The following is a 27,884-nucleotide window of genomic DNA, read 5'->3' as shown; positions in this document are numbered from 1 at the left end:
TTCAGAAGGTCGGATTTTTCGTGAACCTCCGTTGATCTCGTCCAGGTGGGCAGGTTCAGAGTACCAACTTGTGTGTCTGGGCACAGCCAGACAGGGACCGCATATTCAATTGCAGGGTAAATGATCTGTTTATAGATAGTCATTTGACCTTTCAGATAAAGTTTTGAATTTCTGCCGATCATTGAAATGGTATTCAACCGGAGCAGAATGTTACATTTTGTGGAGATTTTCCCAACGTGAAATCTAAAAATCAAATGACAGTCTAATGTGAGTAGACCACTTTCCTGTATCATTCAATAAGTGAGTCACCAAACCGTATTCTGATGTTATCCGTCGGAACAAGTCTAGATCTTGAATGCGGGAATAGATTATTCCAATCTTTCGCCGCATTGATAACAATTTTCTAACTGGTGTAATACTCTGTTAGAGCAGCAATGACGCGACCATTGCAGAATAACGATGTCACCGGCAAATTGGGACAATATTCCATCACCGGGAAGCAGTTATACAGAATGGACCCAGGAATACTTCTTCGAGGCACATCTGCATCTATATTGAATACCCTTAATGTTCTATCAGAGAGATAATTTATTATGATCCTGAATTGGTGCAGCTTGTACGTCAGACGATTGTGCCACACATTATCGAAAACCCTCTCAATGTCCACAAGCTCCATTGCCATCGTCTTGGACAACGACTTGTTTCGCTGTATAATATTAGTAACTCTAATGAGTTGATGAATGGTGGACCTTCCCTTACGGAAACCAAATTGTTCCTCAGGAAAGGCAGAGAGCAAGCTGATGGATCGGAAGCTCTTAGGGTTAAATGGATCTTTTCCCGGTTTCAGAACTGGGATGACTTTAGCTAGCTTCCACACTGAAGGGAAGTAGCATCAATAAAATATTTTCGCAACAAAAGCAAATGAATCGTGGCTCAAGCGCTTGAGCTCGATGTTGAAGGTGTTGTTGAAACCAGGGGCCTTCATGACTTTGGAAAATTTGATAAGAGCTATCAGTCAAGACTCTTGTTTCCTCTGGAACTAAGCTGTCTGAACATTCAACCACGGTGAAACCCTCAATTACGTCTTGCTTATAGGGATTAGCGATGTTTTGTCCGAGATTGTGAGAAAACACAAATTGTTGCCCCAACGCATTCGCTTTTTCAGTGGCAGTTATATACATTAAGGACCGCAAAGAAATCTGTAAGACATACGTCTGGGACCGCCCGTTTTGGGGCAAACTTGTACGTTTCAATTGTTCGGATTCCACGAATGAGATCTTTTCCTGCGGTGTGGATGAAACGAAGGCGAGCCATCGATAGGCCTTGTTAGATTCTTGGCAGGCTAAGGATTTAACCATCAAGCGTAGAAAACACTGGTTATTTCGTGATCAATCCTTAACACGGAATGAAGGAATGCGATACACGAGAAAACTCGTAAGCGGTCCGCAACAGATGGGACGCGAAACACGAGAAACTCGAGAGCGGTCCCTAATATGTTAAGAAGAAAGTACCTCCACGTTGATCCCCTCACAAAAACAAGGGAGGAATGGGTTTAGGTCTCTTTTTTAAAAATTTTGTCAAGGACTAAAAGGGCTTAGAAATCTTTTGAAATTCCGCAAACCCTAAAACCTTTCTCGTAATACCCTAGTGAGATTATCAAACATTAATTTTTTTTCACGGTCGCCAGTACGCTGGTATTGGCGTCGGTAAGTATTTCTGAGACGTATCAAATGTTTTGTGGTACTGTCAATTTGGAGAGAGATACTCACCTGATGTTGTTGGACTGGAACCGAACTGTCACGAGCGATGGCAATCGCTTACTGTAAGGATTCCAGCGCCTGTTCAACCTTTATAGTGGAATCTGAAGGCCTATCGCAGTTGATGCTGTTGTCTACAATCTATAATCCTACAATCTGATCTGTTGGAACAGAACCCAGTTGGTACGGTGATAGTTCCGCCGGGGACGGTGGTATACAGCATTCCCAGTAGCACAACGATGAGACCTGTGTTCCTCCAAATGCTCCTTCACAGCACGAATGTTTTATTCTGTGATATAACGCCAATCTACAATCTGATTTTCTACCATTTCTTATCCGTTGAAATGACTTTCATGAATCTCATATACGCATATCTTAGTCAGAGTATAATTCCCGATTTATACTAGCAATCGTGTTGTATTTTTGTTAAAATTACAAAATATGCGTGAGAACCTTTTGGCAGATTCTAGGTTTGATTAATCTAATCGCACAAGAAACTACACAAATGTAAATAACAAGAGGATTTCTTTCATCGGATTTACAAACTGCTATCTATGAATATAATTTATTCAGTTGTCCCTATATAGAACTTTAATAATGAAAAAAAAAAAAATAATTGATTTTTGTTCTACTCAAACTTTTCTCTACAATGATTTTTTCTCGTATGCCTGTTTTGGTTCATCTATCCTCATTATATCATGAAGATTAGGAATAATTGATTATTTGAAGAAAAAAATCGTCTGTCGCTGTTAATTTATCGAGTCTTCTGTCGCTGTAAATTTCGTGTTGTTCGAATGTCTGTAAAATCTCATCAGTGTCCGATCATATATGTCTCTTTATAGCACTAATCGTTTCTAATTTGTTGTGATATTGCATGAATTTCAACTCGAGTGATGAACGGTTCGTCTAATGGCTTCTACTTTAAATATGATTTTTATTCTGGCCAAACTTCAGAGTTGCAATTTTCTGGAAAATATTTGTTTTGGAAATTCATCCAATGATTTATCATGGTGCTATGCAAATAGTGAGAGAGATTATCAACTCTATCACATTGTTTGAAGGATTATAGCTTGAGTTTGACAAATGTACTGATAAACTTAAACTGAAGGGTTATATAACTAAATATTCTTAATACAATAATATACCAAATGCATTGTTTATTACGCTTATTACGGCTTATTACGCTCGGTCAACAAAATACCTAGAGTTGTGATATTTATATCAGTTTGTTTAGCTTGATGTAGTCTACTACCTTCAATCGCAACATTCTTATAAAAAATAACGTAGTAACCATTGAACGGCTTTGGATTTTCACACTTGTAGTTGTCTTCTTTGCAGCGCTTCCATTGGTATTTGGATCTGATTAATTTCACTTTGAACTATTCTATTTAGTTGGGAAAGTTTGGTCGTTCACCCTTCTAAATTTTTTTCAGCGTAGGTTTATTGTTGTTTCTTCCGTCAACAGTCTTAGAGCTAGGTATCCTTGTATTGAAATATCGTTAGTTCACTTAGTGTTCTATGGTCTAGTTGTTTGTTTTGCAAATTCAATATATTTGTGGTTCGTCTTAGAATCATGATAATTCTACTCATGTTATACAACTCGTTTAGTATTTTTACGCATTAGACTTTGTTATAAAACTAACAATATTTGGTGATTTCAAATCACATTGGATGTAAATGAAACTACGGTTCACTTTGTGCAACATTTCTCTCAGATATAGATGTGATTTAGGGCAGAGTAGTCTATCAATTCCGATGAAAATAGTACAGCTAATCAATCAATCAATGGAACAATTACAAACACACAGGAAATCATTTTTTGGTGCTTGATTTCTGCGAAACAATGTACACAAAAAAACAAATTTTAGATTGTTAGATGATACATTGAAATAAGTGATCGTTCTGTGCTCGACAACTGGAAAACCGGACAACCCTAAGAAATAGTAAAATGTGCCCAAAAGAACGGTTCAAATGAACTTTTGCTGTAGTGTCGCTAGAAATAAATAAAATAAGACATAGATCAATTCCCGCTAAATCAACTGGTCGTTTTCCGTTTTTTGAAACTTTGCACATACGGTGGCAGCTACCCAAAAAATAAAACAATATTACATGATCATTTTTAATCACCACTAAAGTTTGAAGAGAGCGTATTCAACAACATTGCCTTTTTTTCGAAAAGTCGGAACTTGAAATCAGGCTGTCTGATCAAAAAAGGTTACGATAAAGTTTTCAATCTTGGAAAAATAACGAAGATACACATGTTACACCAGCTTATGTACTTGGTTATAGTAAAAATAATGAGAGCACAAAAATGGCTAAATTTGACATTGTTCCAATGAATTATGATTAAATCAAAATTACCTAAATGAAGTTTTCTAAATATTTATAGAACGAAAATCAATCTATCCAAACCAAATTCAAATCGTGGTATACTATATCACTGAGTATAAATAAATGTTATTCGGACGGGATAAAACGCTTCACTATGTTCACTTTAAAATTTAGTTAGTTTCTTCATCACTTTTTACCATCATTCATTTATCATCATTCTCTTATACATTTAAATATTTCCGTTTAAAATGTATTTTTTTTTCAGTTGGAACTATTCAACAGGCTTATAGTCATTTATTACGAAAATATAAAAATAATTTAAGTTTATAGCAACGCAATCGATAATGTTCAGTTTTTATGTTTGGAATACATGTAAAACTGTTTTTACATGTCTCGTTCATCCTCGTAACAAATTTATTCTAGCTGGCTATTCCCTAAATTTGTCATAGACTTCTAAGATAAGCCCAAGTGTTGAACTAGTCAAACCTCTAGATGGTTTACTTCAACTAATTTAGGTAGTGTCTCCCATTGTCGTGCGTTTTTTTTCTCACATTTGTTTCCGCTACATTCTACTATCTCACTCACGCTACCTATTGATCGTTCCACTCGATGATGATCACTTTGGTGACGCTGGTGAACGTGCACACATCACATCTGAGCCTTAATTCTCAGAGACGATCTTTGTCCCGATCGAAGCTCATTGCTTTGTAGACAGACGCCCGGTGTTTGCTCAAATTGAGGCTGGCTCCCCGTCGCAAGTTGAACTGATCTAGGCTAGCTGCACGGGGTCTCCTCAGCGCTTGCGACTCCGCTCCGCTTCCGTCTGTATCGGTATCGCTTCGTTTCCGTCGCCTTCGCAGCAGACCATCGTTCTCATCGAGATCGCTCGGCAAGTCCGTACTCACGTTATCTCGCTTTTGTAATTCGGCCGCTAGCATCCTAACCTCCCAGTCATTGTGATTCATTTGCTCGCTATCATCGTCCTCGTCATCGAAGTCCTCGTCAAAGTCATCCTCACTACTGCGGCTACCCAGATTCCGCACCAATTTCCCCGATTCGCTTCCAAGACCAACCTCGTCTTCTTCTTCGTCTCCCTCTTCCTCCTCGTCTTCTTCTTCCACTTCCTGGCACTCCCCAACGTTCTCTTCCTCCTCCTCTTGCTCACCATCATCTTCATCGTAGTTATTGTCATTCTCTGAATGTGAATGCTCGGAATTAGAGCTGTTCTCGATGTTGACGACCACACTGTCCGAGATGATGTTCCCGGTTAGTTCGGATATCACAATGTCTCGGTAGGGACTACGCATCCTCTCCCCACTAACAGCAGTGGAAGACATGCGTCGCGGTGGAACGGGTGGAGCGTGTCGGGTGTTGGATGACAGCACCGACGCGGACGCAGGTGGCGAATCTCTCCGATCGAAGCTCTCCTGATCGGTACTCCCGTCCCAGATGGGTCGTCGATTTCGTAGCGTTCGATGACGTGGAGAGCTACGGGGTTTGCGGTTGCGAACTTTCTGCGTTCGCGGTGCGTCCGAATCGGAGTGTGGAGAGGAAGCAAAAATGGTGTCTAGCGAGTCTCCGCGCTAGAAGTAAGGTGTGGGGTGTAATGCATGTGGGCGAAATGTCAACGAATGGAAAAAAATGACTCACCATAAACGGAAGCTCGTCGGAAGATCGGGATGTACCACTGCCGGAGGAAGTCCGCTGGTGGTGTAGTGTTGTTTGCTGCATCTCTGCTGGATGCTCTGCATCGTCCGCATTCGGTGGCATCGTCATATCCTGCGGCTGGTCCTGCTCGAGTTCTTGGATTCGATTTTGGAGCTTTGATATGATATCGTCTCGCTTTTTAACCTCTAACTCTAAATTGAAGAACTTGTCCTGGAACTTAACCTGAATCTCTTTCATGTGGGTCTGGATTACTTGCTTGATGCCCAACAGCACTTCACCAAAAAACTCGTGCTCTTCCAGCGAACCTAGATGATAGAGGCGAGAAAAAGCATATTTTGCGGAGGAATAATCGGGATTTAGGACCGGAGGACGCATACAGAAAGAGAAATAGGAGAAAGAACAAAAATAAGAGAAAGTATTGATTAGAATTTCTCACGTTCTTAGCAGAAGATTTCGTTATCCGATTGTGTCGATTGTCCTTCAACCCTTGTGTCCACAACATGTGTCTCAACAAAATTACAGTTTTAACACTTCGTGCGTGTCACGTACGAATGGAATCGAAAGTTCTACCGATGAAGTGTGCCAATCAACAAATCGTTCCGAATTAATTTTGAACTGTACAGCGAGGGATATGGTGCCGAGAGGTGCGTGTGCATAACTGGAGGGGTGACACTTCATGGGGTGTGTTAGGTTGCATACTGTGGAGGCGGGCGGGAATGATTGATTCAATGGCATGCAAATACTGGAGAGAGAGAGAGAGGTGAATATCATTTATGTTCCCTGTTATCACTTCTTTCAGGGGTGTGGTTGGCAAGTGTAGTTGCACTCCGTAGCGAGTAGAATGTGCCTCAGTTTACATAACACCTACTCATGAGGGAAGCGTTATGTCTATGGGGGAAGGAGCGACATCCCAATGGTGTTGATACAGTTTAAAGACTTTGTTGGCCTGGCTGGAATGAACGATGTAACGTCTGTTTGTGCAAATTTCAGATTGGTCTAATTACCTTCTCAACTGTGGACCGTGATTAGAGTATAGGATAGGAATGATGAGATTCATGTTGTTGACGTTGCATGATAGCTTCTATCACAACAAATGATGCCAGGATCGGTTATCCTTTACGATTATTAATGTTATTCTTTACGACTATTGACCATCAGATTATATGGGGTACATATTAGTTTTGAGTGTTTTAGTACCTAAAAAGTTTGGTCAGAGAATTTTTTTTAGATAACAGCAAATCTCGAACTCAAACTTTGATGCCTTTGCGATACTAGTAAATAAAGTCCGGTAATGATTCAATTTTGCATGGGCTTATTTTTCACGGTCTAAATTTTTACAGGAAGTCCCGTTCGAAAATTCGAAGGTCACTTTTTTCCCATACATTCATTGGAACTTCAATGGACACAAATAAATACGGCTCTGTTACAACTGAAATATTAATACAAATATTAAAGAAAGCAAAATGGAATAAAAAATAGCCCAGAGATGGTTTAGAATTGTTTTTGAATCACTACCAACTGGATCATACTCTAGAACTACCAAGATATCAGCGAGGTCTCAAATTTTTGACACGGCCCTGCTCATTGCGAAAGCCGTTTAAACAGCTGATCTACGTTGGGTGTATTGTTTATAGTTAAACCTAAAACTCTATGTATCGTTAGTGCCGGTTTTCATCATTGTTTAATCATTTCGTATCGAAGTAAGGTCTAAAGACTCATAAGAAGCAGAAGAAACTTATGAACCACTTTGTTGAAAATGGTTCAAGCTAAATGTTACCAAACGGAGGCTAAATGATTGCTAAACTTCGAAAAACTGCTCTAACTGACTCCTCAGACAAGTTCCATGTCTTCATACCATGAGTACCTTATCCACGAAGTGCACCCTTCACCAGGCATCTCCAACCAAGCTTACTTCTCGTACTTTTGCAATTACTCTGTCATTTTTTATCTGTTCATGCATAAAAAAATCCATGTAATCCCATATCATCTACTCTATGATGTAATTCCGCCGTTCTTTTCAGTGAAATATCGTGAGGTTAGATTTGATAAAATGTTCTTTATTGACGGTTCATTCATAAACGGGTCCACTGCTTCGGCATCTTCAATGAAGATTCCAGTATCTCTTTCAAACTTAGAGATCTCTGTTCCGTGGATGTCGCGGAACTGGGTGCGATATACTACGCTCTAGGGATCATTAAAACATTGCCCATCGACCATTATTTAATTTTTTCAGACAATCTAACTCAATAGACTGTATGTGCTCAATGAAAGCTGATAAATACTCAGCTTATTTCATGACAAGAATAAGACAACTATTGAGTGTTGACACTTTTGATGAAACACTTGAAGATAGATGTTGTTCCGAAGTCCGCCAACAATCCAAATGGTCCCCAGCTGCGTCCCGTCGAGAATTTCTGTGCAAACCCAAAGCGGAAGGTGTACTCCAACTAATAAATGAAGCTAAAATACAACTGGAAAACATGCCAACAAGTATGTTCTCGACCGCAATAGCAAAAGTGCCAATGGCCAATTTCCGGAAGCCTGCCTGACAGGTCGCCGAAATTTTCTTGAAACGTGCTCAATAAAATTATGTTCTATGGGAAATTTGTCCCATTAAGACGTTGAGTGCCACGGTTTTATATCGAATCTATGGAAATATTCAAACGTGTTAGGGCCAACGTTTCTCATCGCAGTGGAAGGTGTTCTTGTTCGAGAAGGAAGGAAGGTATTGAATTAAAGAGACTTTAAACTCTGAGAGTTCATTCGTCTCTTCTTGTTTGAGAAGGAATGCGTATAAGCTTATATGCTTATATCAGTTACTTATATGTTATGCAATGCTTATATCGCTCTTTTCGTATACACCTTCAGAACCAAGGCTGTTCATATTGAACTGGTGCGAGATTTGTCCATCATCCAGCATCCTTCATCTTAGCACTGAAAAAAATCATCGCTCGTCGTGACTTGCCTGCGAACGTTTATTCTGACAATGCCACGAATCTTGCCGGAGCTAAGCACGAGCTCCACAAACTCTACCAGCTGCTAAATGATCGAACCGAAAATGCTCATATCGCTATTGACACATGATCCCCCCTCGGGCTCCTAACTTCGGCGGCCTATAGGAGGCTGCTGTGAAAGTGGCTAGTAGGCACTTAATACGTTTAGTTGGAAACAGTCCGCTGCTGCAAAAAGACCTGGAAACTTTGTTGGTGCAAATCGAGGGGTGTATGAGTTCTTGCCATCTACTCGTGTTATCAGATGACGACAGGCAACCCCAGAGCCGGATTTAAGATAAACACCAATTAACCGTTTGGATCGGTACCAGCTAGCCCAACAGAAAGTTCAGCATTTTTGGTACAAATAGACAAGTGAACATCTCAGGAGTTGCAGTATCCAGTGAAAGTCAACCAAGGCAGAATCGACCTAAAGATTGGTCAAGTAGTGATTCTGCAGGATCAATAGCTATCGCCTTTAAACTGGCCTTTGGGTCGCATTCTGGGATTGCACCTCGGGCAAGATGATGTGGTACGAGACGTAACCCTCCGTACTGCAGCTGGATTTTTCAAGCGACCTTCTTCGAAGGTTTGCATGCTACCATCGACGATGGAGGATATCATTCAAAGAGGCGTTGCCGATAATACTGATAATTAATTGAAAATAATGAATTGTTGATAGAATTGAGATAGCACTAAAAAATATGTATTTCGGTGGCCGGTCTATGTTAGTTTCTAGAACATTCATATTCTTATTTATTCAATTTGAACTTGGATCGTATTTCAGTAGCCATGACGCACTTGTAAATTTTAATTTTCATTCGTTGGACATCGTTTGCAGTGAAAAGTTTTGAAATTGTTACATCATGAATTAGCGATTGATAGTTCGAATAATTTTGTTAATTTGGAACCTGCATTAAACCGTTTTGTTTCAAATTCTGAACAGTCTCAAATTCCGATCGGTTCATTTATAAATGTAAATTTACTAACATTTCATGTTATAAATAATTGAATAATGAAAACACAGACATTCTTTGAGGTATAGGCTTCATTTTGACATCATTTACAGGTTTCGATACAACCTATAATTTATAATATTAATCATTTGCAAAAAAGTGACAGTCAAAACAAATGATTAAATGTTTGCGTTAGCAAATTGCGTAAAAAATTAGCATCGGTAATTTTTCAGGTTTTGTATTTGTTTCAACCATTTTGTTTGCTGTTTTCATTTTAAGTGCTAGAAAAGGTAATAATCTACTATAAATTGTTAAAAAACGAAGATCTTTTATGCAGAAATCTTCGTACAAATTAGTATTCGAGTAGTAGGAATTTAATTCAAGTCTCAACGCATGCTTTAGATTTCGAACAGTAGATGTTTGAACACTCTATTTCCAGGCAAATACAGTAAGAGTTCAAAAATTAGAGCATAAGGACAGTAGACCGATTCAGATAATCGATACATCAAATTAAAGCCAATTAGCTGGTCTTCTTAGAAAAATTTTACATAAAATCGGATCTTCCATTATCATATTTTTTGTCCAATGAGCAGACGAAACCAAAACATCTTAAATTTGGAAAATCATAACCCAAAAACGGAAACAATACTCAACTTTCAAGAAGAAATATTAAAAATATAGCGCCTTTGGTCCCGAAACCATGCAAACTATAAAAAACAAATACAATCAGTAATTACGAAACAAAATCCATATTTTTGGCGAGTATAATATTTTTCCATGAAAGATGATTGGCTTCAATTTGATATATCGATCATCTGAATCGGTCTAGTAGTTCGAAAGTTGATTTTTTTCAAATTGAATTTTCACCCTTCGGAATTTGAGATGTGAGTGTTCGGAATATGAGTCAGTAACCAATGTGATTAAACATACTTTTAGTGTTTCACCATAAATATGCATTTGTAAATCAAATTTATTGTAGTCAAATGAAAGAAAGGCTCTATTGTATCTAAAAACCAAATTAATTTCACGAAAAAGTACCATTCTGAGTAATGAGACACTGTTTAATGGTTTCAAAGCTTAAGTGTTTGGAATTTGAGACAAAACGGTATATTTTTTCAAGTTTGAAGCCCTATATTACGCTCGTGAATCATCCCATATACAACGTCCATAAAATGGTACTAATGAAGTAACTGATAATTTCAATAATATGAATATGGATGATAAGTGGAAGATATATCTACTGAATGGGTTTAACATATTGTTACAGAAAACATCATCATAGTGTTGTGATGGTCCCTTGCCTTGGTGTGGCCATGATAAAGGTTTGATGCTTCCGTTATTCCATTAAAACGGCCTAGGCTGCCTTGCTTGCTTGAAAGCAGCATAGTGTCGGGAGAGTTGAGGAACCAAAAGACAAAGGTCGTCCGACAGAGGCCCGACAAATGACAATCCCGATGACATTGAGGATGTTTTCAACGAAAAGCTCGAGCTGTTCCATGTAGAGTACTCGAAATGAGATAAAAAATTGTCGTTCTATATGCAAGACTCAGGTTGCTAATGAGTCCAGTCATCAGAAGAAATAGCCTTATTTCACCGATCAATGAAAACGGCATGAGGCTGCTAAAGCACCTACTTTCCATGTTTGAAATTTCGGAGGCACACCTGGAAACATCCACATGGAAGCGCCTGGTTCCAGATCGAATATGTTCTGAATGACGGTCAGGACTTTTCGGATTAAATCGATGTGATGACTTTTAGTATTCCGCCTATAGTAGCATGTCCGAAAATAAACCTGAAACTATTGAGAACCAGAGCAGAGAGTCCAAAGCTCCTAAGGAGGATGGTTGTAATAGCTGTCAACCATGGTTATTATTAACCCCTAGGCTTAACCCCCAATTTCGGCCGCCATGATTGAAAAATTTTGACCGGTCCGATTAGAATGGATATTATTCCCGAAACCTCGTTTCGAGCAATAGTGGAGGGTTCGTGTTCATAGAATCACATCACTCACCACAGTCAATCCTGATTTTTCTTACCCATTCTCACTTATAATTTTTTCTTCCATGGTAATCTCAAGGGAACCACGTTATACACTGCGTTTCACAACTATAGAACCACTCATTTTTTCTGAGATTCCAGAGATATGTCAGAAGCCCATTGAATTGAAGTATATGGTACAATAACTATCTTCATTTATAAGACTGTCCATTTATACTTTATTGTTGTGTTCAAGCGCGAAACATACAAAAAACTATAATTCCAGTGTTTCATAACTATAGAACCATATGGAAAAACTCTCACTCTTTTACAAAAATAACGCCAATTTAACATGAATTGCGATAAGTTTCTAATTCGTAGGTCGTCTTTAGTTCTCAATCAGTTCAAATAACCCATTCGGAGTGGTTACGACAAAGCTGCGCCATGTTGTAGTGGACATCTCGTTCTACGCAGAGGATACTGCTCGTTTAAGCTCTTCAAATCACTCATACTGCTGGTAAGCTACATCTACTATTTGTCCGATCACTCCTCATAAGTTCCTGACAGGATTTTGAGTTGGTAAACAACGTAAACAAGTCCAGAATCTGAAGCCCCTATTCATTAAACCATGCCATGATCTTTCAGACTTTATGAATTGATGCCAAATTACCCAATTATCACATTGTTTTTGATGCAAAAACAGCCGTACATGATTCTGAAGTACTTCGTTGCACTTATGACTGTTCATTTGTGTTGATGGTAAGCTATCTAAACCAGGCCTTTTTGAGAAAATTCTCCCCAAACTATAAAAATCCCATCTCCAAAGTTGCGGAACCAAAAACTAATGCGGAAGCTAATCCCATGGGTTTCACTATTTCAGGAGAAGTTCTCTGACTGAGAAAATTCAACTTGAATAGATTTTTTTCATACTGGAAGGATTTACCGAACGTGTCATTTAATTTTTCAACTCGTAACATTGCACGCGGCAGTTCGATGATTTGGGGAGAATTTTCTCAAAAAGGCCTGGTCTAGATAGCTTACCACCAACACGAATGAACAGTCAGATGTGCAACGAAGTACTTCAGAATCATTTACGACTGTTTTTGCATCAAAGACAATGTGATAATTGGGTAATTTGGCATCAATTCATAAAATCTGGAAGGTCATGGCATGGTATAATGAATAGATTATGGACTGGTCAGCTTGTTTACCAACTCAAAATCCTGTCAGGAACTTAAGAGGAGTGATCGGACGAAAAGTAGATGCAGCTGATCAACAGTATGAGCGATTTGAAGAGCTTATACGAGCAGTATCCTCTGCGTAGAACGAGATATCCACTACAACATGGCGCAGCTTGGTCGTAACCACCCCGAATGGGTTATTTGAACTGATTGAGAACTGAAGATGACCTACGAATTAGAAACTTATCGTAATTTATGTTAAATTGGCGTTAATTTAGTAAAGGAGTGAGAGTTTTTCCATATGGTTCTATAGTTATGAAACACTGGAATTATAGTTTTTTGTATGTTTCGCGCTTGAACACAACAATAAAGTTGAAATTACAGTCTTATAAATGAAGATAGTTATTGTACTCTACACTATATACTTCAATTCAACCGACTTCTTACATATCCTTGGAAACTCAGAAAAAATGAGTGGTTCTATAGTTGTGAAACGCAGTGTACAGGCGACTCTTCTAGCCACGAATATGACACTAACATTCTTGCTTTTACCCTGGTGACTGTAAGCACGAGACCGGAGTCGTTATTGACTATTTAAAGCACTAATCACCGAACTACTTTCTACTCCCAAGCGTAATTCAATGTGTTCTTTGTGCAATTTTGCTTTGTGCAATCACAGAGAGCAACTACGAAGGGTACAGTCTACCCAAGCTCAAGCTCAAGCTCAAATCGATGCGAGGTCTTTTAGATGGATTGAATATAGACTTTGATCACTATCTCGTCGTTTGCAAGAACCGCGAAGGGTTGTCAGGCGTGCTATAGTCTCGCACAGAGATGACAATGCACTTAATATTCAGTGGATGACGGCTGACGATAGAACAGCAAGAGGGCAAGTAAAAGGTATAGTTGGCATGTAGTACAATTTTTATGGTTCCACTAAGTCGAATGCGAGAAAAGTGGTAGGAGCGGTGCGTTGGTGTCAATGCAATAGGTCACTGCCGGGTGACAGAGACACACCTCACAAAATAGTACAAAACAACACAAATACCATTCAATGGTTACGCAATACACTTGAACTTAAATCACTTAGTAATGACTATATTAAAAATCTCGTTCCTGTTATTCTAAAACCTTCTAGCAATGGATGAAACGCTGGAACAATTCGGTGCTAACCGATGGAGACAGATTTATTATTATTTAGAACATTATTTAGAAAATGAAACAAATTTATTTCTTTTTAAAAATAGGCTTTGATCATGATAGTATTTTTATTGTATTCGTGAAGATAGAACTTTTCGAAAATGACGATTTTAGTATTAGTATGAAAATAATAATTAATGATGAAAATTTTAATGAAGCGTTAACTCATCTAAAGAAACGATGCAGTTCGTGTAGTCGTAATATGTGACCGTTCGCTGTTACCGAACAAAATAAAATGAAAGCTATATCTACCAAATCAAGCAATGAGCCGGATCATTTAAACATTGCAGATGGTTGATGGGACTGAAGCATTTGTAGGTGATGCCAACTAGCGATTAGCTAACTTACCCTTAATGATTTTCCGTTGGGTGCCAAATGCCGATAGGGAACCCTTTGAAGGCGAATCGTCTATCGACAGCTGGTTATTCCCGTTGGCGTAGAAAATGGGATCGTTTGGATCGTAATATCCATTGTTGCTAATAACTATCGCGTGATTGTTTTCGTCCCCGGCCATGGTATGTCGGGTAACCGATGGTGTAAGAGAGACTTTTGTCGGGGAGAATTTGGTATTCTCTGCTACAGTGTCAAGCGAGTTGTCCTCACTGGCCGAAGTGTTCTCAGCAGTAGTCACTGTGGTGGTCTTTTGTGCGCTAGGGATGGGAAAAAGAGTGCGTTCTTCAATAGATTCACAAAAATTAGCACTGCTTGGGGGGCTAGAAAGTGTGTTTCTATTGAAGGTAACGCTCTTTGCAAACTTGCTGTGTCTAGCAACGTACCCTTCCACCGTTTGGGCTCTCATCAGCTTCTTCATGTCCCGATTCTGTAAACCCTGCCGCTGATCGAGGGCTAGTTTGTCTTCGGAGAGTTTCTTGAGTATACTTTTCAGTTGCCTTCTCTCTGGGGTTTCGTTCGATTCTGGACTAAGGGGTATGCTGCCACAAATGGAGGTGCGTTTGTGATTAGTTGCAGTTGAGGCACTCTTCGGCCGGGTAGATGCTATTCCCGAAGTTTCGCTCTTGCTGCGTGATAACTGTTCGGTCGGTTGATAACCAGCGTTGCTACTGTTGGAATCCGTACAATCTAGACTAAGGCTACGGGTTTGCATTGCCGATTCAAGCTCGGCTAGCTTCTGGCGTTCGTTAAGTATTTTTAAGCGTTTGACGAACGGAAGGCCGCTATATTCAGGCGAGAGGTCATCGATAGACATATAGCTTTTGTAGCCCTTAGGTTCGTTGGTAATTGTGATCGGTTTTGGTTTCAATCGAACCCGAGCTGGGGGAGGGGGAGGATCTTTCGTAGTCACAACTTCACTATCACTGACACAGGTCTTCTCGACCGTCGTACTACCGCTGAACACTTTACTCGGTGGTTGGAACATCGACCCGCTGGCTACTGTCATCGGTGGAGCGGACGAGATTGGAGGGGGAGTGATGGAAACCAGCGAGTTGAGATTCAAATCCGCTGGAATCGATGTCTTGAGACGACTTTTTTTCGTTTGTTCGAGTATCGGTGAATCTTCGTTTAGGCTATTGTTCAAACTAGTGTAGCTTCCTCCAACGCTAATAACGGTAGCCAGCTTTAGCTTGGACCATGGTTTGAGCTGATCATCGGATCGCTGCAAATGCCCAAATGATCGAATTCTTTCCTTGAGTGATTGCGCTGCGGAAGGCTTGCTGGTCTTCATTGAGCCACCCATTAGCAAACGTTGGCTCATGTCCGCTCCTGCCGGGATGGATACTTTCCTGGACTCGGCTTTAGATTCCTGTCGCTGCATACTTTTGATGCGATCCTTGAACGACACTCGCATCGAATGTCTGCCATGATGATGACTAGCCGCACCGGAAGTGCTCAAAATTGGGCTAGGTGGTGCTTTTAGCTGGGTTGGCGACGTTGGGCTGAGACTCTGAATTAGAGAAGGCGAACTAGACGTTTGATTTGATGTTACCTGAAGCTGAAAGCGAAAAAAGTGAGTGAAAGAAAAAAAAACCACATTAAACTCTATCTTCAATTATAATTTTGGCAGAATTCAGTTAGGAATTGATTTTTTGGGTTCGTTTGGTTGGTGCTCTTGGTCGGTGCAAATTGATTCAGAATAGTACACGATTGCCACAGTTGATAATAATGGATGTCGAAGTTGTACAATGTAGAAGCTCTCCGAAACTTTAAGGAGGGGGAAATGCGGAGAATTAGATCGGATTGTTTTAATAAAGCATGCAGTTGACAGCAACTATGTGCAATTACTACGACCTTGCTCGCTGTACAAATAGATTTATTCTCGATACCACAAGAATTCGTATCAGGATGCAGATTGCACAGAGAAATGAGATAATGGTAGTTATATTGGCTGCCGCCGCATGAACAGGGACACTATGTTCATTTTCTTCTCCAATTCTTGGATTTCAAATCCGATGAAATTATTTCAAAGAGATAATTTCAGGTAAACAATTTTTTGGAACGTGATTGATTTCCAAAAGGATAGTAGGAATTTACCAATAGAGACAGACTGGCCATTCAGATCGAGAAGAGGAAAAATAAATAATAAAAAAATCACAATTCACCCAAAAACATATATCACCTCTCGTGCATCATCAATTTATAAATAGTAAAACAAAGGGGAGAAATGAAATTCAAAATTTGGAAATCGAAAATTTGTTTTAGATTGTTGCATGTTACTCAATGTTTCGAAATGCTCCATAATATCATTCGGCAGACAACGTACATTGATTCATCATAATTATGTCCTATCGGGTATTAGCTTGAAAAGGGAATCAACTGTCATGGATCTGGGAATGCTCATCGATTCTAAGCTCACGTTCAAGCATCATGTCGATTACGTGGTGACAAAATCTTCCTCTCAACACGGCTTCATATTTCGTTTCGCCAAATCGTTCAAAGATGTATATTGTTTGAAAGCCTTATTATAGGCCGCACCAATGACCCATACCATTGGTGCGGACTATTCTGGAATATTCGGTGTCCATACTACTTGAACGAGACGAATCGCATCGAAGCTTTTCAACGGAAGTTTATTCGATTCGCTCTGAGGCATCTTCCGTGGAATGACACCGTTAATTTACCCTGTTAAGAAAGCCGTTGTACGCTCATACATCTGGAACTATTGGGAGCGAGACGCGACATTGCGATGGCAAGCTTCGTTGGTGATCTGATCCAGGGAAACAATGACTGCACTTCGCTGTTATGCTGTCTACATATGAACACTCGCCGCCGGAATTTACGCTCACATACTTTCTTGTATAACCGTCCCTCACGAACCAACTACGGATTCAACGAGCCAATGCGAAGAATGTGCCAAATCTTCAACAGATGCTACGATGTGTTCGACTTCAATGTTTCTCGTTATAAAAATAAGTGTTGTTTCCATAGTGTCTTAAATTAAGTTGTATATAGCAAGTAGAATTTGTTGCCATTGGGGTGAATGTTTTACCTTTTGACTAAATACAAATAAATTCTCGAACCGATAAAAATTGAAACCAGGTGTATTACATCACTTGTGTAATACACACACTTTCCAATACAAAGAAGCTAATTTTAAAATCACTGTACAACTACCATGTTAAAATTATTTTTTGCTTTTTTTTTCCTTTGCCTATCACTACATGAAAAAAGTGGAGAGTAATATATCTGGTATTCTATCTACTTTTTGCATGTATCGATATTCGCGTTCACGGTGGGTAAATAATGGAGCCGTGCATTAATGGTGTAACTACCTTTTTGCATCAGAAATCAAGTTTTCGTTACACTTTATATGGAAGTTAGAATAGGATTGCGTACCCAAGCAACGAGATTCATGTCAGGGTGGAGTAGTAGTGGTGGATTGAAGTCAGGATGAATGAAGAGGCAGATTTGAATTCATCTATCACGTCAATTAGAATAACCATTAGCTAGAATAGTACATCAGTCATCCTCGCTCTTCACGCTCGTCTGTTCATTTCTAGTCAATTCAAGTCATGTTGACGGCGAATGCCGAAGTAGTCCTAGTCGGAGCGAAGCGACTGAGAGGAGAGTCGATTTTCATGTTTCGTCTTCGAAAACTTTGGACCCTGGTCTCGACTGAAGCCCACACTATAAAAATTAAACCTTATTTATAAGGAAACATATTTACTCTCATAAAAACTGAATGCCTCAAACCTTATATTGAACACTCAACGTAACCTAAAAATTATCTGAAAACTAAAACTGAAAAAATATTATAATGCAACATACACTTCGTTTCATAACTATAGAACCACTTCACCAGTTTTCAGAGATATGTAAGAAGTCGGTTGAATTGAAGTATATAGTGTAGGATAAAATAACTATCTTCATTTCTTAGACTGGTCATCTGAACTTTATTGTTGCGTCCGGGCTAAAATTCCAGTGTTTCATAACTATAGAATTAGATGGAAAAAACTCTCACTCCTTCACAAAATTAACGTCAATTTACATGAATTACGATAAGTTTCTAATTTATAGGTTATCTTTAGTTCTCAATCAGTTCAAATAACCCATTCGGGGTGGTTTCGATCAAGCTGCGATATGTTGTAGTGTGTATCTCATTCTACGCAGAAGATACTACCCGTTTAAGCTCTTCAAATCACTCATACTGCTTGTAAGATGCATCTACTATTCGTACGATGATTCCACATAAGTTCTTGATAGAGTTTTGACTTGGTGAACAAGCTGACCAGTCCAGAATCTGTAGCCCCTGTTCATTAAACCATGCCATGACTTTCCGGTTTTTTTGAATTGATGCCAAATTACCCAATTATCACGGTGTTTATTTCGTTCGAAAGAATTGTTTGTTTGTTTATTCTGCTTAGATATGATAATTCCAGCTGTCCAGTTTCTATAAGACCATTTCAAAATTCATAAGTATTATCAATGAAAGATTCAAAACGATCGGCTGACATATCAATAATTGACAACCTTGCCATGTCGGCTAATAACTGGAAAATTCGTGTTGGAATTTACCAATTCTGCTGAACGGATTTCTCGATTTTTTTTTCTATGTTTCCGAAATTGCGACCTTGAGCTCTTCAATTGTGGTGTACCGTTTTCCCTCCGTGTACATTCTGCGTTCAAGGTTCTCCTTAAGATTTTCAACAGGATTCAAGGCTGGAGAGCGAGTCGCCAACAAAAATAATTAACAATAAATTACGCTCAAAAAATTTCAAAAATTGAGATAAATTTTTCTCAATGGACTGGAAACACTGCCAGTTTTTATTCCATTCAAAAATTAATGTTTTCATAAAAAATATCAAACACATTTTTAAAACAAAATTTCATCGAAAAAAATATTTTGAGAATTAAAATTCGTTTTTCTCAAAACTATGTTTTTTTTTAATTTCTCAAGAAATAAATATGAATAGTCATTACAATTTTCAAAAAGTCACTTGTCATTGGAAGATGGGCACTTATACAGGGGAAGTGTTTTTCGAACAACAGCTTTTTCATATTTTCTTTAAAAAATTACTAATAATATTTAATTCGCAACATTTTTTTGTATAAATTATCGCGATTTACATGTTCTGTAAACTTCGTTCTATTAAGAAACATGTCAAGAATACGACAAACGCGAGAATTTACATACAAAAATGTTACGAGCAAAACATTACTTTTTCAGCAATCTCCATAAAATATGTCATGTATTCCAGAAACTTTAAAAGATAGAGGGTTTATGTTTTAGACAAAAGTTCATATTTCAATAAGATCTGAAACTTTGTTGAATGTGCTATATCGCTATCTTGACTTTAAACAAAATTAGCTTATCGCTATCTTGACTTTAAGCAAAATTAGGATTAGTAGTATTTTTTTTAAAAAAAAACATGAAAAAGTTGTTGTTGAAAATACTTTTTACCTGTAAAAGGGCTTATCATCTGACGTTTGGGTAACGTGTTAGAAATTATAAGGGCTATTCAGTTATGTTCTTTTATAATTAAGAGAAAAAATACGTTTTTGAAAATAAATAAACAATTTCCTACATTTCATCCTCTTTCCAGAATTTTGTAGACACTATAGTGTCTTAATAACTTTAACTTTTGTAAAAAAAACTTTTGTAAACTTTTGTAAAAAAGAAAGAGAAATTGTTTGACCGTTTTAAAAATGTAGTTTTATAGATAGTCTTCGTAGCCAATTGGTTGCGTGTTCGCTTAGTAAGCGATCGATCGTGAATTCAAAACTCAGGACTCTCAATTGTCCATCTTTGTGTTGTTACAGAATAACTACGTCAACGCAACAATCATTAGCTATGGAGATCGATCCATGGTCGAAATAGGATCGATTCATCCATACAACTGCTCTGCTCTGCAAGAAACATCGGGCTGTTGTTCTATTAATACCACAATAATGATCATATCAGCTGTCTTCGCTGTTCGGTCCAACTGGAGAATGAAAAGACAGAAAGAATACTCTTACGCTTAAATGGCTACTGTGTAATGTACCATATGCAATGCTATAGAAGAAATACTCTTACGCCTGATATGTTAACTGTGTAATGTGCTATTTATAGATAGATTTATAGACATGCGCTTGTACACGATTAAAATCCGGCTCTGTTACGGCTAAAATGCTAATGAGCCTAAATAAATAAATAAACACATGGGATAAAAAAAGATGTAGCTTAATTCAAGATCTAGTTAATTTTGTTTATGCTTAAATGGCCAATGCACAATGGTCCAGGAGATGCATTTAAGTGGAAATTAGCATTTAGAGCTCGACAGCTAGACAAAAACTGTCTTAGAAAACCAACTAAAATTGTCGATGGAATAAAAAATCTAACTTTCTTATCTTTATAGATAGAGGTAAACATAGTATGAACATGTTGTGGCTCAAATTGTTCGAGACATCTTTGTAGAACAAAGTTTTTCTCTATATCTTGAAATAACCGATATAGCGCATTTTTTAAAAGTTACGTTAGGGTCACCATGAAAAAAACTGTTTTTTTTGCTCTAACTTTTATGTATCAAACTTTACATGCAAACTGTATTCGAAAGACTTTTAGAGCTTACTAATACAAACATTTTTCGATACAGAACTTGCCAATATCTCAACTTTACTCAAAGTTATTGATATTTCTTCCCAAAAAACATGCTCTTTTCATTTGTTTGTCATTCTTTCTGGGGCAAACATAAACAATGTTTATTGGCGGCATTTGAAAGAGCATATTCCACTCTACATGATGTGTGATTTTCAAAACTATGTTATTTTTTGTGTATGTGTAAATTAAAATTGAAATCATGAGTTTTTGGGTAAAAAACCATCAATAACTTTGAGTAGGATTAAGATATAGATAAGTTCTGCATCGAAAAATGTTGGTATCAATAAGCTCTAAAAGTCGTACGAAGACAGTTTTGATGCAGAACTTGAAATATAAAAGTTAAGGCAGAAAAAACACGTTTTTGCATGGTCACCCTAATGCAACTTAGAAAAAAGCGTTAAATCGATTATTTTAAAAGATAGAAAAAAGCTTTGTTCTACAAAGTTGTTAAAAATAATTGGGGCTACAACATTGTTGAACTATGTTTATCTATATCTATAAAGATAATAAAGTTAGGTTTTTTATTTCATCGACAATTTTGATCACCCTATTTTTGACAACATGAAAACGAGCGCTCTATCATGAGTAACAATTTTGTCTAAGACAGTTTTTGTCTAGAGAATAACTGTCAAGCTCTGAATGTTAATTTCCACTTAAATGCATCTCCTGGACCATTATGCAATGTCTTTACACCCACAACTTTTCACTGCTACCTGTGTCGGTACAAGTTTTGTTTTGTTTTAGACTCATATTTTTTAATTTTTATTAGGATTCCAATTTCCATTTTAGGTTTGGGTCGAAAACTGATTGTTTCCCCCTTTTTTTCAAAAAGTCATAAACACTGTGCACAAATAACATAACGCTAAAATACGGACTTTGGACTTCCTCCCTTCCTGACGTAAACTCCTAACACATTATAAGTAACACAACCTCGACCCGTGATTACTTTATTTTTTTAACTTATCTTTATTCATTAAACAACATCATACCTTGACCGAAGATATTATTCAGAAAATTCAAAACATAAAATAAATATCGTAATCCTACGTCAACTATGTGCTCATGATTCGGATACAATCCTTCCACTTTCTTGTTTTACACGTAACACAGATAACAAGAAACAAATTCCCAATGAAATTCAAATGCAATCTAATTTTCTAATTTTTTTCCAAACAAAAATTAGGAATGTCCACGCGGACAAAGTGAGAGGGGTACAAGAAATGTCCACGCTTGTACACGGAGGGGAAGGGGAGGGGGTTTGATGCCTGAAACCGTGCTTTTTCTGTCCACGTAGTATTCGGACAGACCAAAAGGCCCAGCAAGTGGACAGCAGAATAAGTATAATAAATCCGCTAAAAGACACTGTACGATTCTTTCCAACTGAGTTGGTGTTAAACAAACGTTACTGGAAGAACTACATAGTGTATCAAAATATTGGCTATGAACAATGGAGGATATTAGGGGTGGTCTTATAGAAGTTAAATAGGATGTATGCTTTGAAACATTCTGAAGGCATTTTTTTCCACACTTCATAACAATACATTTGTCAATAAACATTAAAATACGTTAGTGAAATGAAAAAAAAAATGTAAACAATGAACCAGACAACTCCAGCTATTTCAACTCTCTTTTGCTATAATTCAAATAACTCGTGAGTAGTTGCTGCATATAAATTCTTAATCACATGACGTACGATAAGTAGTGGTCAAACTGATGCGTATTGTGATCGGCATTTCAATTTGGTATATTTGGGTTAGTGCAGCTAATATGAGTGGGTTGCAAAACGTGTTCATGCAAGTAATGTACATATTTAGAAAGTAGGTACAGAACAACGAATAATAGTCACGATTTCTTGTACACATTCGAAAAATACCATTTTTATAAGGTGAACTACCCTTCGTACACCGAGCCAGTTAGCTAGTCGTACCCTCAGACTGATTCGGATAAGGGTGTTCCACAATTGTTTACCTTCGCTTGAGCTTCCTTGGCCTGGCGCTCCTCTTTGGCCTTGAGCAGCCGTAGCCGTTGGAACAACGGGAGCCCAGCCCCGATCACCTCCGGTTCGGGCTCTTCCTGTATCGATTCCTGTGGTGATATGGCAGAGGTTACGTGAGTATGCGGCGGTGTGATTATTTGTGCGGTGGTGGTGCTGGCTGTGATGGCTTGGCCTGCGATCGCTTTAGCGGCGCGCTCTTCGCGATCCTTTTATTTATTTCGATATTTTTAGTTAGCAAGAAATTGTATCGCAGCGCCGATTATCGTTTTGTTTTGTACATGTTTTTTGATAATTGATATTTTTTATATATTTATATTTTTGGTGGTGGTTGTGATTGTTGTTTATGGGAAACACGTGCATTTTACGTACACACATAGAAAAAAAGAAAAGAAAGAAAAAGAAGAAAAAGTTCTAATATCTAATTGACTATATATATATGTATACATTTACATTTGAGGATTGTTCTCGCAGTGTAATTTAATGGGATGGATTCGACATTGTGTGGGTGTCTCTGTTTTACGCTCTCTCTAATCTTACCACTCATTAGATACCACATAATTTTTTTGACTATTAGCGTTGGATTTTTTTTTTCATAAACGACAAAGGAATTTAGCAGCAAAGCGGGTAAGCTACGAATGATCCAATATAAACTTAATCGCAATTGTCTATCAGGTTCGTACAGTTTAGCTTGATATTGACACCTATATTGCTTCGAAGTGGAAATGCATAATCACAATAGGACACTAAGATGACTGTAGCCTATTGGAGAAAGAACACGTATATATTTGAAACTAACACTCGTATGAATTGTGTGTAGTGGTTGGTGAATGACGTGCGATTGTTGGTATTCATGGATTTGAATTTTATCGATAACTGACTTGTTTTTCCTTCAACAGCCGCAGCCGATGTAACAGCGGAAGCCCGGCGCCGATCGGACTCGAAACTTTGTCAGTGTCCTTGCCTTCGTCTTCCGTATGTATATCATCCGATTTGACTCGCGGCATTCGTCGGAGCAAACTTTTGGGTGTTTTGCTACCACTCCCACCGCTACTGGCACTGGTGTTACCCTGTAAAGGTTGCATCTCGATCGACTCGTTACTACATCTAGTTGTTCCCGTTCTGTGTTGAAATAAATAAAAAAGATGTCAGCAGGTCTTTTGGAGAGAAGGACTTGAAATGATTCACCTGGGTTTACGCAGCGCGTTCTTCAATCCCTTAACATCACTTTTTAACTTATCTACGATACGTTTTGAGGCACTATTATCACTACTATCACCTTGGGTATTGTTGTTATTGTTTGCATTTGAGCTATGATCACCGCCGTGTTCCTTCGCGGCATGCTTATTTGCGTGTTTTTTATTGATGCAGCGCACCTCCATCAGTCTTTTGCGTCCCAGCGTGTGTAGAATCTCTTGTGCATCTGGATAATCCTTCATCGCCGTGAGGACATCCTCGCGAGATAGTGAAAACAACTCCGAGTATCCGACCGAACGTACATCGGCCGTTCGCCTGTACATGTACACACATTAATAACCCCTTCTTTTGAATCATATTTTACCAAGATTACTCACTTGTTCAACCCATCCAGATTCAGGATCCCAATCTCTCCGAAAAAATCGCCAGCCTTCATCGTGGTCAGCACCTTACCGGTTTCACTCAAAACTTCCAAGATACCATCGGCGATAATGAACATCTCCCGCGCCACCTCACCTTTTCGACATATCGAATCGCCCGGCGTAAATATGTAGGCCTTCATTTTGAGCACCAAATCGTGAAGAAACTCCGGCTGACACTCCTGAAAGATGGTAACCTTCTTCAGCACGCTCAAGTTGACGTGAAGCGCCAATTCAGTCTTCAATTTGTCTGGCAGAAGACCCAGCGCAGTGTTGATATCACCACCGCCCTGTATCCGGCCTCGGGACCAGCTGTAATCGTACCACCGCAGCACTCGTCGCTTCATCCCTCCGGGAACCTGGTTGGATGGAAAATTAGACTTACAGTTCTAAAACGCTGTTCCAATCAAGCAGCACCAGACTACATCACCTTGTGATGTCGCATGTAAGTTTTTGCGCCGTCCAGCAGCCGTTCAAACTCCAACCGGTTCGCGTTTCGGTTTGTTATCACATTTCCCACTTGGCCGACAATGGTGGCGAAGATGAACACTCCGATCAGGTAGCTTACAATGGTGAACACGTATCTGTGGAGAATTGGTAATATTGTTTGAAACTTAAAAAGGGTTCGATTTCACTACGTCCAAACGCATGTATCAAAGTTTTCGAATATAATTGCCCCGTATTCATTGGTCGGTCTATGTAATCTTCTGATTAGATATGCATTATAGTCATTTAGAAAGAAAATACATGATTTGTTCTTATATTGATGTAAACCATCCCGCATTGAAAAGCACTATCTTAACTACAGCGCTCCTACTGGTCAGTTTTGTTCTCAAACCAAAACACTCAATCTGAAATTGTATAGCACGGTTCTAACGAGGTAACAACCACACTTATGGAAGACATTAAATACGTGGAGATCGATTTCGAGCAGCTTTCCGAGTATAAATTCTATAAGTCTACGGATCAAGGAGATGTCCCAGTAAGTTCAAATTTGTGTTTACCTGAAAATGTGTTATTTAAAAACTCTTGATCTGGCAGGATCATAGCTTAGTACAACGAATTAAGGTTTTTGCTACAAAAAAGACTGTGATTTCGGAGATTGATATGGAAAAGTGCTTAAAAATAAAGGACGTTAAATAAAAGATTGATCAAACAAAAATAACATGTTACATTTGATGTAAGTTTTTTGACGTAGAACTACATCTTTCATTAAGGGTGCCAAATTTGAAAACAGTCGCGAACGGATTCTAGCGATTTACATCCAGCCCACCTCAGGACTAGAGACGAATGAACTGAAAAAAGTTTGAAGTTCCTCTAATTCATGAAGAACAAGAAGACAAACTTTCAGTCTTGTTCTGTATTCGAAGCAATGGGCATTACTTGCTCTTCCTTGTTTTGTGTCACCAAATGTCTTCGTTTCGGATTGAGCTGTGGACGCGACTAAATTACTCACTGGCATTGCAATCATTGCATCAAACTGACGCCATGGCATTATGATTCTGAGCATTACAATTGTGAGGGGAATCAAGCTAGACAATCGTGAATGTCGTACTGGAATGTTATAAGTTATTTGAGTTCGCGTAGCCAGTCGCAAAACTGCCTTCAACGAGGATGACATCAGCGCTAATATTGATCATAATGAAGCAATGCGACTGTTTTCGATGTTATTAAGATTAATAGAAAGAGTATATTTCGTTTATTTAGTCACCAACAAAGTAATTGTCGTTCTGGAAGTTTGTATGTGACTTGATATCGCTTGCCAGTAGCAAAAATTTCTCCTCTAAGGATGACAGCTGCGGTTGTCTCGAGCATAAGAAAGTAATGTTACTTTTTTTCGAGGCCAGTAATATTCACAGAAAGCGTTTCTTTTTTAAGAATAGCGCAAAATGGTGAGAAGTGTTTATATATTCAGTTGTTTTGAGCCACCAAGTTATGAACAAGCGGCTTGAATAAAATAACAGCGTAGTCCTACGTAAACAATGCGGTCGTTTCTTGGACACAACCTCCTTTATTTAAAAAAAATACTGTTTTTCTTTTAGAAGTTCACTCTTGCCATCGGATTCTTTATAACCACATATTTCCCTTGTTAGTCTCAGTCCCGGTTGCAATGAAAACGCCAGGGTCAGAGACAGCGACATAGGTTTCGTCGTTCGCACCACGTTATTGAAATTCGTCAGCACCGTAGACACGTGATATATTGGGGCTCTGATTGGAAGTGCTGGTCTTTTTTTATCATCGCTGCGGCTTCCGGATTTCGATCTACCTCTGAATCAGACTTTCTGGCTGTTGACGAACGTTCCCCAGACACTTTCATTACGTTGGTGACAGCTGATTTTAACGATTTTGCTAATAGCGCATTTACACATTGCGAATAGTTGTTAGATAGTTAGTTCGAATTTTTGCGATGCGCGCTCTTAGTTTTGATGTGTTGCTCTTCTTTCTTGGACGTCATTTTGATAACATTTAGTCTACCGGGTACTGGAGACAGCAGGGGCATTCAATTCAAATGGTGCATTTTGATGATTAGACCTCAGAAATCAGAATTAGCTTATTTTTTCACAATCTAACAGCACATTCTATTTTAGTTAAATACAGATTAAAAATGTGTTTTTCCCTTTATTAAATGAATGAAAACATAACATGACTCTAAAACTCTAGAATAATAGGGAGCAGGGAAAATGTCGCCACACATCCAAGTTATAAGCTTTGTGTCATTTTTATTTTGATACTACTGAGTCAGGATTACCCTCTCCTATTGTAGATTACGCACTGGGAGAAACATACACCTCTAATCATATAAACTAATTAAGACTGTTCGATCCAGTTGATGTAATTTTAGAAGAATTCGTCGCAGCTGTCGCCTAATTCGAAAAATAGGATTCAATCCTTTCACTGATTTCCATCTAATCCGATAAATGTCTACTGAAACAAACCTTGTCATGTTCCTAGAGATTTTCCCGCTAAACATATAATTAAATCATATCCCGGTTGAAGGCTGTCTCGTGAAAAAAGGATAACCGCTATGGTCAGTGATGGTGAATTATATACGAATATGAAGATGGAAACAAAAAAAATGTATCGTCGTTTGGGGCTACTTTGGATCTTTATTTATTTTTTCTTTGAGATATTATAACTACCGTAGTAGTGGATGGATTTTGAATATTTCGACGAAGGAC

The 27,884-nt window shown here is 38.4% G+C and overlaps 1 protein-coding gene across 10 annotated transcripts in view; it reads right to left on the bottom strand.

The window, feature by feature from the left end:
* Positions 1–2,310: 2,310 nt before the first annotated feature.
* LOC129780113 (uncharacterized) overlaps positions 2,311–27,884 on the bottom strand; it is a 391,085-nt gene continuing 365,511 nt past the window's right edge. For 6 of the 10 annotated variants that reach the window (XM_055788062.1, XM_055788063.1, XM_055788064.1 and 3 more), the window contains 8 exons: positions 25,136–25,289; positions 24,664–25,064; positions 24,278–24,601; positions 23,971–24,211; positions 23,065–23,298; positions 14,409–16,011; positions 5,739–6,061; positions 2,311–5,671 (listed from right to left, as the gene is read on the bottom strand). In XM_055788062.1, coding sequence (XP_055644037.1) covers positions 4,757–5,671; positions 5,739–6,061; positions 14,409–16,011; positions 23,065–23,298; positions 23,971–24,211; positions 24,278–24,601; positions 24,664–25,064; positions 25,136–25,289 — 4,195 coding nt within the window. In that variant the 3' untranslated portion in view covers positions 2,311–4,756. The remainder of the gene's footprint in view (positions 5,672–5,738; positions 6,062–14,408; positions 16,012–23,064; positions 23,299–23,970; positions 24,212–24,277; positions 24,602–24,663; positions 25,065–25,135; positions 25,290–27,884) is intronic. The other 4 variants (XM_055788065.1, XM_055788069.1, XM_055788066.1 and 1 more) reach the window with 3 other exon arrangements.

This window comes from Toxorhynchites rutilus, chromosome 3, assembly GCF_029784135.1.
Source record: "Toxorhynchites rutilus septentrionalis strain SRP chromosome 3, ASM2978413v1, whole genome shotgun sequence".
Classification (NCBI taxonomy): Eukaryota; Metazoa; Arthropoda; class Insecta; order Diptera; family Culicidae; genus Toxorhynchites; species Toxorhynchites rutilus.
The sequence above is the reverse complement of the archived record's forward strand: the minus strand, read 5'-3'. Positions and strand labels throughout refer to the sequence as shown.